Source organism: Mycteria americana, chromosome 20, assembly GCF_035582795.1.
Source record: "Mycteria americana isolate JAX WOST 10 ecotype Jacksonville Zoo and Gardens chromosome 20, USCA_MyAme_1.0, whole genome shotgun sequence".
NCBI lineage: Eukaryota > Metazoa > Chordata > Aves > Ciconiiformes > Ciconiidae > Mycteria > Mycteria americana.
This window is the reverse complement of record NC_134384.1, coordinates 4,329,669-4,345,870: the sequence shown is the minus strand read 5'-3', so window position 1 is coordinate 4,345,870 and position 16,202 is coordinate 4,329,669. Positions and strand designations below refer to the sequence as shown.

Here is a 16,202-nt window from a genome sequence, read left to right as displayed (position 1 = left end):
ACCCATATGTATCCAGCTTCAGCAACTGGATGGAGAAATGGATTGTTTCTAAGTGCGGTTCAGCAAAATTCTGCTATAAGCCCAAGGCTTTGTGCTGCTTTGTTTAGGTGGACCTGTTTTTCTTTTTTCAGTTCCAGAATGTGGAGTTGTGGCTCTGAAGATAACAGTAGCATATTCCACAGACCCTGAGGAAACTGAATTGCCTGGTGGTTCTTGAGCGTGGAAGAAAACTTCTGGTGAAAGCTCTATGTTGACATATGTAACATCTTCAGGCTTCGTCTGAGGTTGGTGCCTTATGACAGCATATATTGTGCTAACATTCAGTTCCCCATCTGGCATTCTACTTGCTTTATTTCTTCTGTCCTTCTCAGAAACCATGAAGAATGAGAAGTTAAAAAGAAATTCAGCATTTTTTGCTTCTGAATACTGGTCTTAGTTCATCTACAATCACAAATGTTTTCTCCTTGTATCATGAAACTGGGGAAGAGGGGAGGGGATGCATGGGAGAAGGGAATGTGTGCTCAGAGAAGTTTAGAAAACTTCTCTTACACAAAACTCTACTTCCTCAGATTTAAGGGACTAGGTAGAAAGGTGGAGCAACAGTTAACACACTAAATATTTAGAGCAATTGCAACTAGCAGAGTTTTCCTTTGATGAGAACCTTTGGTGATGTTACTGAAGATTCAAGGCCAGTTAATTATCAAAATTATATAGTTGTTATTACATTTATTTTTCTGAGTACTATAAACTAAAATAAGCAGAAGGGCTATGACTTACTCAAATAACTGAGTTAGGTTGTGTCTGCTTTGTAACAAGATGTCAGACAATCAAGAAATACAGACAGCTAGCTTTAGTCTGCTAGCTTGAGTGGATGCTACACATCCACTGTAGGATGCATGGTACTGCATGCCTTATAACCCCCATGAGTGGTGAACACAGAGCCAGTGTCTCTGCATGACAGAGATCAAACAAAGCACCAGGAATGTGGGATTTCTGATTATGTCTTGCTGGCAGTGCTGCTTGGCTGAAAGAAGGATGTCTGCCAAAGTCCATCCCTTTTCCTGCCATGAAGGACAGAATCTCCTTTGAATGTAAAACCACACCTTTACCTTTTCATTTTAGAAATCACTACCCCCACTGTCACTTCCCTGTGATTTAACTTGCATCTTGCATTTCACTCTCAGCTCAGGCTCATTGCCTCCCTGGACAATGATTGCTATGAACAGACCTTCCTTACATTCAGGGTGCTGAGATGACAAGCTGTAGGGGCAGGAAAAGTAGACAAGAGGATTAGGGAGCTTTACCTGCCCTTTTCCTTCTGATGTAAGTGGTGACGAGGAGTATAACAGTAGCAATCAGAGCAGTTGTAGGCAAGAAGGGACTCAGCACCATGAGAGCATAGAGAGTCCTGCAGGGAAAAGCATGATATCTCCATTACTATTTACAGCACCAGAGGTGACTAGGTTAATTTGGGAGGGGATTTTGTGTGTTTGAAAATGGGTTATGATTCCAGGATAAAAATTCAGCATGCAAATATTACCCCTGCTGTCTCTAAACAAGCACGGTTCCATGAGGTCAGTACTGATCTACAGCCACAGAGGATCCATCCCAGCTGTATTTTCTTTGGCACTTGGCAAGCCTGGGGAATACTCAGGAGCTTGAATTCTCTTCCTGCAGTCATTTGCAGTGCTACCAGAGTTCAAAGGCATCTCTCATCAGGATGCAGTAGCCCTTCTCATGGTCTGTCTTTGATCAGGATCATTAATAGGGTCACCTTTGATCAGACCTGGTAATAACTCTCATCTGACATGCTATGTTGTTTAGCTGGGATTGATCTTAGGCTGGTCTGCTTGTACAAAAGCTAGAGTCACTGTAGCATTGCATGGCCCCATATAGTTAGATATCCCTTTTTTAACCAGGTAGAAAGTAAGAACACAGTCAAACTGAGCATCTTCAGTAGAAGCCTCACCTAGTGCTCCTGAAACTGATAGGAACCGTCTACAGCTTTTCATGGGACTTGGGGAGGTTGGACCAGACTCTATAAGTAAGGAGGGGGGCGAGCAAAACCACTACCATGGACTTCCAGAGGGCAGACTTTGGCCTGTTCAGGACACTGGTTGAGAGAGTCCCTTGGGAGACAGTCCTGAAGGGCAAAGGGGTCCAGGAAGGCTGAGCATTCTTTAAGAAGGAAGTCTTAAAGGTGCAGGAGCACACTGTCCCCATGTGCCGTAAGACGAACTGGAGGGGAAGACGACTGGCCTGGCTGAACAGGGAGCTTTTGCTGGAACTCAGGAAAAAAAGGAGAGTTTACCACTTTTGGAAGAACGGGCAGGCAACTCAAGAAGAGTACAGGGATCTCGTCAAGTCAAGCAGAGAGAAGATAAGAAAGGCAAAAGCCCAGCTAGAACTCAAGCTAGCCACTGTTGTAAGAGATAATAAAAAATGTTTTTACAAATACATTAACAACAAAAAGAGAGTCAAGGAGAATCTCCCTCCTTTATTGGATGCCAGGGGGAACATTGCCACCAAGGATGAGGAAAAGGCTGAGGTACTTAATGCCTTCTTTGCCTCAGTCTTTAATAATAAGACCAGTTATCCCCAGGATATTCAGCCCCCTGAGCAGGAAGATAGGGACGGAGAGCAGAATAAACCCCCCATAATCGAGGAGGAAGCAGTTAATGACCTTCTACGCCACCTGGACACTCACAAGTCTATGGAGCTGGATGGGATCCACCCGAGAGTACTGAGGGAGCTGGCGGAGGAGCTTGCCAAGCCTTTATCAGCAGTCCTGGTTAACAGGGGAGGTCCCAGACGACTGGAGGCTTGCCAGTGTGATGCCCATCTACAAGAAGGGCTGGAAGGAGGATCTGGGGAACTACAGGCCTGTCAGCCTGACCTCAGTACGGGGAAAAATTATGGAGTGGTTCATCTTTAGTGCACTTAACAGGCATGTGCAGGCCAACCAGGGGATCAGGCCTGGCCAGCATGGGTTCATGAAAGGCAGGTCCTGCTTGACCAACCTGATTTCCTTCTACGACCAGGTGACCCACTAGTGGATGAGGGAAAGGCTGTAGGTGTTATCTACCTGGACTTTAGTAAAGCCTTTGACAGTGTCTCCCACAGCATTCTCCTGGAGAAGCTGGCGGCTCATGGCTTACATGGGTGTACTCTTCACTGGGTAAAAAACTGTCTGGATGGCTGATCCCAGAGAGTTGTGGTGAACGGAGTTAAATCCAGTTGGCAGCCGGTCACCAGTGGTGTTCCCCAGGGCTCAGTTTTGGGGCCAGTCTTGTTTAATATCTTTATCAATGATCTGGGTGAGGGGATTGAGTGCGCCCTCAGTAAGTTTGCAGATGACACCAAATTGGGCAGGAGTGTTGATCTGCTGGAGGGCAGGAAGGCTCTGCAGAGGGATCTGGACAGGCTGGATCAATGGGCCGAGGTCAATTGTATGAGGTTTAACAAGGCCAAGTGTCGGGTCCTGCAATTCAGTCACAACAGCCCCATGCAACGCTACAGGCTTGGGGGAGAGTGGCGGGAAAGCTGCCCACCGGAAAAGGACCTGGGGGTGTTGGTTGACAGCCGGCTGAACGTCAGCCAGCAGTGTGCCCAGGTGGCCAAGAAAGCCAACAGCATCCTGGCTTGTATCAGGAATAGTGTGGCCAGCAGGACTAGGGCAGTGATCGTCCCCTGTACTTGGCACTGGTAAGGCCACACCTCAAATACTGTATTCAGTTTTGGGCCCTTCAGTACGAGAAGGACATTGAGTTGCTGGAGCGTGTCCAGAGAAGGGCAACGGAGCTGGGGAAGGGTCTGGAGCACAAGTCTTATGAGGAGCGGCTGAGGGAACTGGGGTTGTTTAGTCTGGAGAAGCAGAGGCTGAGGGGAGACCTCATCGCTCTCTACAACTGCCTCAAAGGAGGTTGTAGTGAGGTGGGGGTCGGTCTCTTCTCCCAGGTAACAAGTGATAGGACAAGAGGAAATGGCCTCAAGTTGCACCAGGGGAGGTTTAGATTGGATATTAGGAAAAATTTCTTTACTGAAAGGGTGGTCAAGCATTGGAACAGGCTGCCCGGAGAGGTGGTGGAGTCACCATCCCTGGAGGAGTTCAAAAAACGTGTAGATGTGGCACTTCAGGACATGGTTTAGTAGGCATGGAGGTCTTGGGTTGACGGTTGGACTAGATGATCCTAGAGGTCTTTTCCAACCTTAATGATTCTATGATTCTACAGGGGAGAAGGGGAAGCCTGTTTGTGTGTGTATGTGTGTGCATGCACATGGTTTAGTTGTTTGTCACACCACTCCTCAAGTCCTGCAGTGCATCCAGAATGCTATACTTAGAGGCTGGGAGACTTTGTTTTTTACCTCTGATCCTTATTGCTGTCATATGTGGGGTTGGCAACATCCACCTTCTTAGTGGGAAATGAAATAGTGTCTAAATCTGCATGCTGATTCCAATTTTCCCTTTGAAAAAAAACCAAGAGCAGGTGATTTTCCCACATCAATCCATTCCTGGTGACTTTTTCTCATGCTAAAAAATCCTGCTTTGCAGGTTTGTAGAATGGTCCAGAGTTACTGCTTGCTTGTTAGCTATGAAATTGTGAAGTTGCACAAGAAAATTCATCCTGTGCTGTTTACCAGTAAAAGAAGGTTAGTTAATGCAGCTGAATCACAGGAATGGGATCAAACAGTTCTTCAGGTAAGAGCTGGGAGTTTTGTTTGGGTTGTTGCATAGTATCTGTTATCAGTGTATCTAGATTAAAACATCAAGTGTAGGCCCAGCCAGAGAGCTAGTAGTAAGTAGCTGGTAGGACAAGAACAGACATAGTGTCATTCCAGGTTTATTCCCTTTGGGTTGTGATCCTCTGCTGTTCTTTCATTCTTGCAAAATATTTGATACTTGATTGCATGATACCTTGGAAAACCTACTTTTCAATGATTATATCATGTGCAGAGGGACAAATGAGATTTGGTTTCTGCTTTCCTTACAAGTTTGGTTCCTGTGACTGATCAAAGGGAAAGGACAGCTTCTGCAGGAGACAAGTTTTGTAGAAGGTATAGGTCAGCCATGAAAATTCAGACTGTTTTAGAGAACAATATGAAAACTGAATTGCTTATTTGGGCACTTGAATGCTGTTAGAAAGGAAGCGTCTTAGAAAAAAGATGCATCATGTGATTCCCATACACATTTTTCAGTCACATCAGGCAAATCAAAGAATAGCTTCCACTAAGTATCTTCTATTTTTCTACCTCCTGTGCTGGCTAAAAGCAGAGAAGGAAGTAAAGTGTTAAAACAAATACAGAGGTTTACTAATGAGCTGTGGCAAAGAGATGAACTCAGGTAGAATTTCAGGCAAAGATTCAGATTGCTTGGAGTCTGTTTCATCTGCTGATGTAAATGTAAAATTTCATTAGTCAATGAAGCCAAGCCAGACTCCCCCCACCAGTTGGCTGCAATTTGTTTATACCGTTAGTATGTATCAAAAATCTGTTTAAAAAAAAGAAATTCAGGAATTATCTGTGTCTCAGGAAATTTCCAGGCTCAGAAGAGAGCTCTTGGAGAGCTGTTTAACATTGACCTGTAATCTTTCTTGTCAAGTGGTAAGAAATTGCTGACTTTTAGAAGATCATTAATTCTTTGATTAACTCACCCAAAACTTCCAGCATGATCCTATTCAGTAGTTTGTTTCTCCTGTGGAAATGGCTCTCGAGATGATATTCCCCTGAGTCATTAAGTCGGAGCTTTTTCAGCCACACTCTAATCATTTTCCATGAGAAGTCATTCATCATTTCAGTCCTTCCTACTTTAACAATACTTTGATCAGGGTTACCTCTGATAATAGGTTGACATCTAATTTGGGACACCATTTTGCACCAAATAAAATGTTGCCGTTTCCTGATTTGGCTATCACAGAATAGGAGCAATGGAGGGACAGGGAGTTCCTTTTTTTTTGCAAATAGCCTTACGGGTTCTAAAGAAAATAGAGTGGTGATTCATTAGCACCATGGCAGTGTACATCTCACCCAACAAAGGAGCAGAGCTAACATCAGCACGAAGAGAAGTTGCAGAAGACAAGGAAATAACCAGCCCCAGTCTAAGGACGGTGGTCACTGGAGATGAGGTTGGGGTGGCAAATAGGAAATTTGGATCACTGCTGCCCTTTCTGAACATGGGCTGTATCAGGTTCCAGGGCTGTTACTGCTGTCAAATTCCCCAGGTGCTGGGACATGGAGCCACCTCAGCATATTTCTTGTGCCTCATACATGTGTTCAAGTTTAAGATGGTTTTGCTCCATCTCACGAGTCTTCCACGTGAGTTATCAAAGCTTTTCTGTGTGAAAGGTTTCTGTGACTGTAAAACACTTTTAACAGAATGGAAAATTTTGTGCAAAAGCAAGTATTGTTTTTTAGTGTTCATCAACTTACTTGAAATATTTCTGTCCCCAAACCATTTATTTTTGATTAATACAATCCTACAAAATTGTATTCATGGTTTTTTATGGTAATCTATAAAATATTGGTTATTTTCTTTTTTTTTTCCTTTGAAAATTTTTTATTTCATATGGCAAAAATAATTTCCTGGCCACTTCTGCCTTTAGATACATATAGGTACATATTGTGGTTCTATATTGAGCTATATAATAGGATTTTACCCTGTCCTTGATAACCTCTAGTGGGATCTCTGTGTCTAGATACACCATGTTTTGCTGTGAAACAAAAATGGAAATGACATATCATTCTTGATTTATTTTGGCTGTCTCCCACCCGGTGCACTGTTGACCTCATAGCTCACCCTCAAGTGAAACCATCATCTGTATTCTTTGCAGCAGAATATTCTTCAGATCACCCCACACTGATATGTGCCAGAATTCTCTCTTCGAAGTGCTGTCATGATCACAGAAAACCAGCCATGTCCTAAGTCTATCAGGCCAACTGAACGATGCAGTGCATGGTTAAGGTTAATCCTTTCTTTTAAAGGGGAACTCAAGGCTAAGTCTAGACAATATTTTTCTGACAGCTCCTTGCACCAAAATTTCTTCTCATGTAAATTCTTGTGCACATCATATGAGCTCTGAAGGACTCTCCTTCTGTATGCAGAAACACTTGCGTGTCCTCTCCTGCCATGCATGATCCTTCCAAAGAAAGAAGAAAATAATGCTACAACTAGTCACAGCTTAGTATGCCGGTTTTTCTTATGTTATACCACTGGGACTCTCATGCTGGGCCTCTGAGAAGAGTAATTTTACTCCGCAGGTTTGCCTAAATAAACATCTATGCTTAGCCCTAGTGCCACTACCCCTTTTCCATTGTTATTCCTATTGTTCCTCTCTGTGGACTCAGTATTTATTTGCAGTAAGAAAGCAAACAGCAGCTAGCCTGTCTCTGACACTGCTCACAATACCTGATCCATGACGTATCGGGAGAGAGCAACAAACACACATTTTCCTCCCCATATGCTAGGTGATTTCAGACTGAGAATTTTGCAATAGAGGGAGAGAAAGGTCTCAGAAGGGCAAAGATTGCCAAATGTTCCACCATGAAGTTCAGTTTCTGGACAAAATACAGAACTACTATAAACAAAAATGAGAACCCAAAGGTCTGTATAATTAAAATAAGCAAATTTCAGGCTGAACATTTCCTCCCTCATTGACTTCTGGGAATCTCATTCTGTGCCTGGCTATAGATGGCCTGAATAAAAAGTGCTCAAGCAAATTACAGACTGCAATGCATGCAACAGCACAGAGAGCAACCTGATCCTAGGAGAAATGAAGAGTCTCTGAGCCTTACCTGGTAGTGCCAGCAAGAGCAGGAGGGCTGGAAAACCCCCCATCCTGAAGTAGAAGGTGTTTTAGGGCATAGAAGAAAAACGTGTATCCCAGAGCTTCTTTATCACAGAGAAATTCTCTGTTGCAGGGGAAGCTAACTTGCTCTATCACTTGCAGTCGTCTGCTGCCTAGAGTGATGATGCTAGTTTGGAATTGCTGAGAATATCTTTTAACCACAATCTTAATATTACTTCTTGGGTGGGAAGGCTGCATAATGTTTTTACTGGCTGCTTTTTCGCTTTAAATATATTGTTGTCTAGATAGCCATATTTGGCAATCAGGCTGTGTGGCTGGAAAAGAAATAGGCATTTTCGGTCTCTAGTGCTACCTTGATATATTACAGAGCAGTTTTCAGTTGGATGTGTTTCTCCTTACTGCTGCTTTGCACTTACATGCAAGTTTTATATCCCTCGTTCCCAAAGCCCTTGTACAGTGATGGAGAACCAACACTGTGCCCCCTGGCATCACAGAAGCAGTGGATGGCCCTGCCTGAGGTCTCTCAACAAGTTGGAGCTGGAACTAGGACCCAGATCTCCTGGTTAGAGCTACAGTTCCCTTGTTTTATAGCACGTCTAGCTGGGCACTGCAGTACCATCTGGGAATACTGAAGCTAGGTTTGTGTTAGTAGAGCTGCAGTGGTGTGCCACTGTGTATGGGCATTTACCCTCTGGAAATAGAGGAAATTAGTTTAGACAGAGTACCACCATGCATAGCCCGATCTGGTTTTGGGATCTGAGCTGCTGTTTCTGCATTGTGCTACGTGGAGCTGGCTGGATGTGCCAACCTGCCCAGCTGGCTCAGAGCATTTCTGTACATTATAAACACACCAGCATGTTCTAAGTGTTACCTCTTCTCTGGGCGATGTATTGTGATCTGGTGTACTGCAGCCCTTTATCATGAATCCACACCAAGTTAGACAATCAGTTTGATTTTATTTAGCTTTGCAAGCAGTGCAGGGAAAAGAAGTGTGACTGCCCTTGGGTTTGGGGTCTTCCTGGGAGAGCTAAATGCAACTTCACTTTGGGGAGTGATGAACAATGATCACATGTTGGTAACATCCCCTTGAGAGGGTAGAAAAAATACAGGGAGAAATACAGAGAGACAGTTAATTCTTTGTTCACAAAATCATTTGAGAAACGAGGAAGCAGGCTCGGAGCTGCATGTAGTCTTCACATCCCTTTCTGTTATGCTCTGCAGTTCCTTATACCTTTCCATAGGGACCATAGGCACCACGGATCCACACTGTCCAAGGGAATCTTTGGGAGCTAGTCTTCATTACCTTGGAAAGACAGAATCTCTCACCTGGGACTGCTCTGAGATTACATGAAGTTGATGGGTCTCAGTTCAGACCCTGGTGGAATGATACTGGGGGTGAATATCTGGAATAAGTCTGCCTGGTGGTGTGGTGCAGCTACTGGCAGTGACTGGAGATGATAGCAGAGCATTGGGTTGCCAAAAGCGTGTCAAAAGCCTCAGTCTTTAGAGAGTGGAATCTCAGTTAAAAAGCTGATTTCTAGACAAATAATAATATTAGCTTTCAGTACAAACCATCTAGTTCTGGTTATATTTCATGCTTTTGGGGGAAGCGCTCGAACATTTTGTAGAGACATATACGACACCTTGGAAAAAGCTGTTAGTTCTTTAACACTGATCTTCAATGAATCAGGAGAAGTTTCTTGGAGATTTGAGACAGAACCACGTCTTCCCATTTTTACATTATGTGGATGTGTTTGTGAGTTGCTCAACACATCGTGATTGAGATGCGTTACCTGAACTTCTATGTATGTTCACTGGTATATCTGTAGTTTTATTTATAACAAAGCCTTTGCCAGTAGCTGTATAGAGCAGCAAAGTTTTTTCTGGCCTAGCAATGAGCTGGGGGAAAACTGAGCAGAGCTCTCTCACCTTTACCATGCCTGGGGAAGCATCTCTGCACATAGATAAGTCTGTGCTGGATCTCTTGACAGAAAGACTTTATATTCCTCCTTTCCCCCTAGCCCTCGATCCCATCCTCTTCCATTAGGTTCAGGTGTTACTGGCCGCATCTTTTCAGTTCAGTTGTGTTGGAAAAAGTTGGTCAGCACCAACGAGAAGAGGTGCTAGATGGTGACATTCCCTCTCTAGGGTGATAGGTTCATCGATACCTATGTTTAGTAGGTGATCCTTTTCTTACGGCAGGTGGCAAAGCTTTGCCTGCAAACGCTTGATGTTCATTTCCCTGTGGATTCCCTTTGGTTTAGCTCTAAGCAGTGCTTTCCCAGGAGGGGCTGATCCCATCATGTGCAAGGTCACCAGCGAAAGGGAGGACCTGCTGCTCATTCAAGTTTGGGTTCTTCTGCTCTGTTTCTCTGTTCTTCCTACTGTTGCCAATGATAAAGATCAGCACAGCCACCATGAACTTAGTAACCAGGAATCCAGCAATGATATAGAAGACAGTGAAATCAGCTTCAGGAGGGGTGCTATGGGGAACCATAAATACAACAATAAAGCTTAGCCATGAAGGGGATGGTTCAACCTTTAAAGAAACTCTTGTAGTATACAATGTGAAGGTGGTAACATCTCCTGCAACAGGCAGTCCCTGCCTGTGCACAACAGAGCCTGGGAGGTTAGAACAACTATGATAGGTTTTAACTGCAAGATCTCACATACGGATAAATTATCATCTGCAGGAGTTGTTTTGCTTGGCACTGAAGCACTGCATTTTCTGGATTAGGATAAAGCTGCTGTTTAGAAACCACACAGCAGCTCTGAGAATTGTCACGGATTAGGAGGAGGTAGAGAATATGCCTATGGTGGTATTCCTCTCGGCTTCAAATGGGGTTGCTGATGCTAATCTGCCTTAGTCCTAGGAAGACTAGAGGTCACAGCATGAGTTTTATGGCTTACCTGGAGATGCTCTGCACAGCACTAGGCTCCTCTGGCACTTGGGTCTCCAGGACAGCTGATGATAGAAACAGAACAGTTTAAGTCTGCATGCAGATGTTTGTGGGTGATATTCATTGGTGTCACCAACACCAGTGCCCCAGCTAGGCATAGATAACCAAGGTGAGACTGGGCACTGGGCTGTGTGCTAGGAGATTAATGTGGGTGGCAATAAGGGGATGATGACATGTGTTACATGTCCTGTAACAGTGAGGTCATGTTGCTGTGAATCAGGAACTAAAAAGAGGCAATGAAACACAGTACCTCCTTAAAGTAAGACAAAAGTAGACGTTTACTAAAGGGAGGCCTTGGCATCTGCAGACACACATGAAATTTAAGTAGGAACTCAGGAGTTCATGAAACTCAGAGCCCCAGGACGTACCTGTCCGCACTTCCACTTGCACCTTCCTTAAGCTGTTTGTTTCCCCCAGGAAGTCAGTTTTGCACTGGTACAACCCAGCATCCTGCTTCTTGAGTTGCTTCATGGTCACTGTCAGGACCCCTTCACGGACATTGTCACTGATGGAGGTGGTGCCATTCCTGTTCTTTAGGAATGGCAGCCAGAAGCGTCGGGCGCTCACCACATGTTGGCACTTGGTCTCGTCGATCTGCTTGCACCAGCTCTTTTCTCTCCACCGCTGCTGCCAGGGGTTGTAGGTGCAGTTGACAGAAATGGTGCCCCCCTCCATTCCGTACACCACAGTGACATTCTCTGCAGCACAGGATGCTAGGAGAGAAGGAGGAAGTAGTAAGCCAAGTCTCTTTCATATCTATCCCTTACCACTATGTTTATGCTAGACATAATTTTCCTCTTTTGCGACTCTGGTGACGGCTGCTGTCAACTGTAGGGCTGTCACCTGTCTGCTTCCCCCATGAAAGATACAGTGTGCTCAGATTCAGAGTCTTGGTTCAGACTTTCTTGAATTATGTCTGTAGTGATCCCTCTGACTGCTGGGGTATTTGGCTCTTGCCAGGCAGCTATTCTTGTGCGGGGGACTGAGGGAAGGAGGAAGTATCAGCTTCATTAATATTTGCAGATTTTCTGAAGCTCAGGAAATTTTGGTCCTTGCCTTCCCTTCTGGCCCTGTGCTAACTGCTCTGGATTGCAGTCTGGAGCTCAACCACATTACACTTTCTGTAATCATTGCGCTCCTGCCCGGTAAGGGGAAGCAGTTTGTCAGCATGATTAGGGGATTAAATATAAACTTGCATTTTCCTCTGGTCCTGAGGAGCATGAAGCTGGGCACGCAGGTAGATTGAGTTGGCATCAGGCAAGCTTTCTTGATTTTTAAAAGCTCTTTTAACAAGGCAGCTCATAAAAACATAGCTTGACCCCATAATGACACATTGTTTCTGTGTAACTCTCATTAGACTAGTCTTGCTATAACAGCCCTGCTTTGCAACGTCCAACCTGCTTACTTGCATACAGCTGCAGCTTCCTTCAGGTTTTGGCCTTGAGCTTGGCCCTTCCACATATGTTCATAGATGCAGATTTGGCTCTGGAATACGCTCTGCTGCGGAAAAGGTCCTTCACAGTAAATGCCCGTGAAGTTTATCCCCATTTTAAGGCTCTTTATACAGCCAGAGAGAAGCAACACAGCCCTGGAAAATGCTAGAATCAAAGTGACACCTACAAACCAGTGTCCAGCTAGCTGATTAGGAGGTTACTTCTTAATCCTACTCCTAATTTCTAAATCCAGGGGTTTAGCAATCTTTTTCACCCTATCTTTTAATATTCTACTAATTTTACTCATGTTGACAACTGGTCTTCGGCTGCTTGCCTTTTTTTGCCTTAGTTCCTTATTTCTAATTTCCATTCCTCTTTATGGTAGGCAAAGGCAGAAGGGACAGTCTGAACTATTAATAATTCCAGAGAGAAGTGCAGTGTGGTATTTGTGGAAATCTGTATTTCTAGTGAAAATTCAGAGGCTAGTGCCTTCTGTGAAAGCATAAATAATGATAAAACTGAAGTAAATTAAAAAATAGGCTGTTGTGAAGACTTTGTGCTGGCTGAGCCTTTTAATAGCACTTCTTAAAATAATTTCAACCATTCTGAGTGAATTGTAAACTAAAAAAACTAATGGTCTTTCAGGCTTGACTACAAGAAGGCATAAAAAGAGATCTGTGCTCTCCAAGTATCCAACACGTACAAGTCTTTATTCTGATATATTGCTCCACTCAGTTGTTCCAGTCCAGGCTTACCTCACTGCATGTCCAGGCCAGTCCTGCACAATCCCTCTAAACATTTTAACTCCCTCTCCTATTTCTCTTGTGGACCCCTCCTCACCCACAGTTCTGCCCCTTCAGTTCCTGGGATGGCCCCAGGGTTTTGGTTTTGTTTTAAATAGAAACAGCATAGAAAAAACTCTCGATAGGAATTGTGGCATTTAAAGATTTGCTGATGCCCCTGTGGAAAACTTTGTGTCATTATCTTTTCAGCCAATTCTGCTGACAGATCATTTACTATTTGTGTTCCTCCTCCCTTGTGTGCTACTGAAAAAACTATAATGGACTTTTTTCCAAACTCATTCAGATTTTTGAGACAGGTTTCTGTGCTCCCAAAGCCTGACTCTGTTGCCTTTCTGTGCACTGCTGCAAGTATCGGATCTCCACAGTGTGACTGGAGAGAGAAGGCTCTCAGCTGGGAGTGCCAGCTGGGTCCTGTGCCTTGTTTCTCATTTCAGATGAACATCGCTTTCCAAGCTGAAAAGATTTTGGAGATGTCCCCTTCATTAAGTTTTACTTTCCTCCTCTTGAACCCTAGCTGCTGCAATTGACATTTGAGTCCCTACAAATGCAAACAAATAGGATTTTGCAATTCCACATTTCACTCTGAGAAGGCACACAAGACTTCTGTCAACAGTGTTTCCTGTTCTGACTCAAAAGGATCTCTGTGAGAAAAGCTGAGCACTTGGATCACCGCTGGCCCTTTGTTAAATTAAGGGAAAAGAACAAACTCTGAGGAAGGAGTCTGACATCTCTGCAATATAATGGGGAAGGAAGAGTAGAGTGCAGAACACACTGCAGTGCTCCAGGTTCCCCATGCTTGCATTGCATTGGACCTTGCAGTGTACAGATAGGCAGTAAGACTCTTTATCCATAGTAAGTGTTTGTATTGGTCTTCCAAAGAACTGCATGTTACAATGAAGATGCCTTTGCATCTGGAAAAAGCTACTGTGTTTCAAGACCTGTGCAGTCTTTTCCCATAGCATTATCAGTAATCTCATACGAGGTGCAGGTAGAGACTAAGTTTTGCACCAATCCTTTACCCTATCTGTTAACTGAAACCCAAGGCCACGTACGCTTCCTTACCTGACGAGAAGACCAAGAAGATGAGGTGCATGAGCTTCTCCATGTCAGTTGAGCAGAGAAGGGGACAAGAGAGGAGTCTGGAGAAAAGTGAAAAGGGCTCTTGCCCAAGAGCAGCTTGCTTTTCCCCCCTCCTTACTCTGCCGGAAGGAATGAGCACAGGAACTTGGCATCTTTTTCATCCTGCATGTTGAGCAATTCACCAGGGACAGGCATTTCTCTCATGGGCTGAAAATTCAGGCATCAGCATTGCCCACTCACAGCCACAATTTAGTCTAGACAGCCTGAAAGAGAGCATCATGTGATGGCCTGAAACCATGGTACTGGGAGTCCCTCTCAGCTCAGCAATGGTGCCTGTCCACCAGAGCAGGCTTTACACGCAAGCTTTGCATGGGGTGAATTTCTGGAAAGCCAAAAAGGAAAGGGTGGCTGTCATCAAGACTCTGCAGGTAGCTCAGTCAGCATCATGAGGGTGAAGGGAGGGCAAGGACATAATCTTGGGGTTTATCTTCAAGGGAAAGGAGGTTTAGAAGAGCCTGTGCATGAAGCATTCCTACTTAACATATAACTGAGGACAGGAAGACAAGAACACTGTGCTAGGTGAAGCTGTGAGGTGCTTTAGATGAGCAAAACAGACATCTTTATTTTGTACCTAGCAGAAAGGACATAAGATCAAGGGATGGGGGGCATTGATTCAGAGCCCATCAGTGCCATACTGATGCAGTAGTTCAGAACTGCAGTTAGGGAGCCTCCTATAGTGTTAGCAAGCTGGTAGGTTGTGGATGGGTTGCTGTTTTTTTCTTTTTTTAATTTATTGGAGATCTTCCCTGCAAGTACGAATAGACCCTGGCTTCTTGACTTGTGTGCTTATGTGCTTCTTAACAGGCAGATAAACCTGCAGGTCTATCCATTCATAAATGTGCCTTCTTTTTCTTTCCTTTGATGTTTAAGAAAAGGGTACCTTACAGCATCCAGGAATTCTCTGTGAGGCTAACTGATTGCAGTTTTTGTTCATTCTTGCTCCAGTGAGCACAAATCTGGATTCTCTTTGATCAGAAGCAACTGTCTCCCTGAAAATGTCTCTCTTGAACTCAATTGTTTTCTACTATTACTCTTCCACTGTTTGACCCAGTGTAACTGACTGCATGTAAAGCAAATAGTTAGGGGAATCTTGGGCTGAATGAACCATTTCCAGAACCATTTTCTTTTTCTTTCTGCCCTTTCAAGTTAAACATGTCAACTCTGAAAATCTCAAAAAATAGATCAGCTTCCCTGCAGCAGCCATAGCAACAGAAGCCTATTGGATGTGACTGGTTTGTGAATAGCGGGTGGTTCAGGCCCCTTTAATTTGCCACCTGTCTGCAGAGCTTGGTGCAGCCAAATAAAGGTTTCTGGTCTTTTGGAGAAATTGTGCTGAGCCCCAGCAAACTCATTTCATATTGCTCACCACATGACTGCTAAATAAAGGCAGCAAATGTGTCTTCTGGAGTATTTCCAGCAGAGAGAGGGAAGTAATGGTATCACTTTCCAAGGCCCCGGTAAGCTCTCCCATGAAACTGCATGTGCGTTTCTGGTCTCCTGTGGCTTTAGAAGAAGCCACAAAAGCTTGCTTTCTGTGGTGTAGCCAAAAAAATAAAAAGTGCTGGAATTGTATTGCATGCTGGTTTGTATTGGTCTTCCAAAGAACTTACAAAGAACCAGCTGCACTGGTGAATAGTCTGGGAGAGCTGTTTAAAGTACAGCACAGTGCTGCAAAAGAACAGAGCTACATCTGAGACTAGCTGGATAGTGATTCCTGAAGAGATGCAAAGATGCCTCATAACAATGAAGGTGAGAGAGAGACCAAGTGCACTGGAAAAACATGTTTGATAGTTTATGGTGTGATTATTCAGGATAGCAGGGTTTGATGAGGTCCCACCAGCCAGTCTAGTGTTCCTGTGGCAGCTCTTGGAAATTGCCAACCTGCATCATAGCTGCACTGGAGATCTATAAATACATTGTGTGTCTGACTTACTTGGACATTTACATCTGTAAATAATCCACTCTTAATTACCATTGTGTCCCTTCTGTTATATCAGCTGATGTTGAGACCAGCCCTCTTATGCTCATACTTCTTCCTCTGTGGTCTGTGTCATACTTCCTGCA

General features: G+C 44.2%; 1 protein-coding gene and 1 pseudogene across 1 annotated transcript; both read right to left on the bottom strand.

The window, feature by feature from the left end:
- Positions 1-48: 48 nt before the first annotated feature.
- On the bottom strand, positions 49-7,858 carry LOC142419076 (uncharacterized; annotated as a pseudogene).
- Positions 7,859-8,794: 936 nt separating this feature from the next.
- On the bottom strand, positions 8,795-14,174 carry LOC142419091 (triggering receptor expressed on myeloid cells 2-like). The gene is made up of 4 exons (XM_075521708.1): positions 14,061-14,174; positions 11,131-11,475; positions 10,713-10,767; positions 8,795-10,285 (listed from the first exon to the last, which is right to left on the bottom strand). The coding sequence occupies exons 1-4, from the start codon at positions 14,101-14,103 to the stop codon at positions 10,069-10,071; spliced, it is 660 nt and encodes a 219-aa protein (XP_075377823.1). The 5' UTR covers positions 14,104-14,174; the 3' UTR covers positions 8,795-10,068.
- Positions 14,175-16,202: the final 2,028 nt, after the last annotated feature.

Coding starts and splice junctions, on each gene's coding strand:
- LOC142419091 (XM_075521708.1), bottom strand. CDS start 14,103: ATGGAGAAGCTCATGCACCTCATCTTCTTGGTCTTCTCGTCAG. Junction 11,476..14,060: donor CTTCTTGGTCTTCTCGTCAG/GTAAGGAAGCGT, acceptor CTTCTCTCCTAG/CATCCTGTGCTGCAGAGAAT. Junction 10,768..11,130: donor GCAAGTGGAAGTGCGGACAG/GTACGTCCTGGG, acceptor TTCTATCATCAG/CTGTCCTGGAGACCCAAGTG.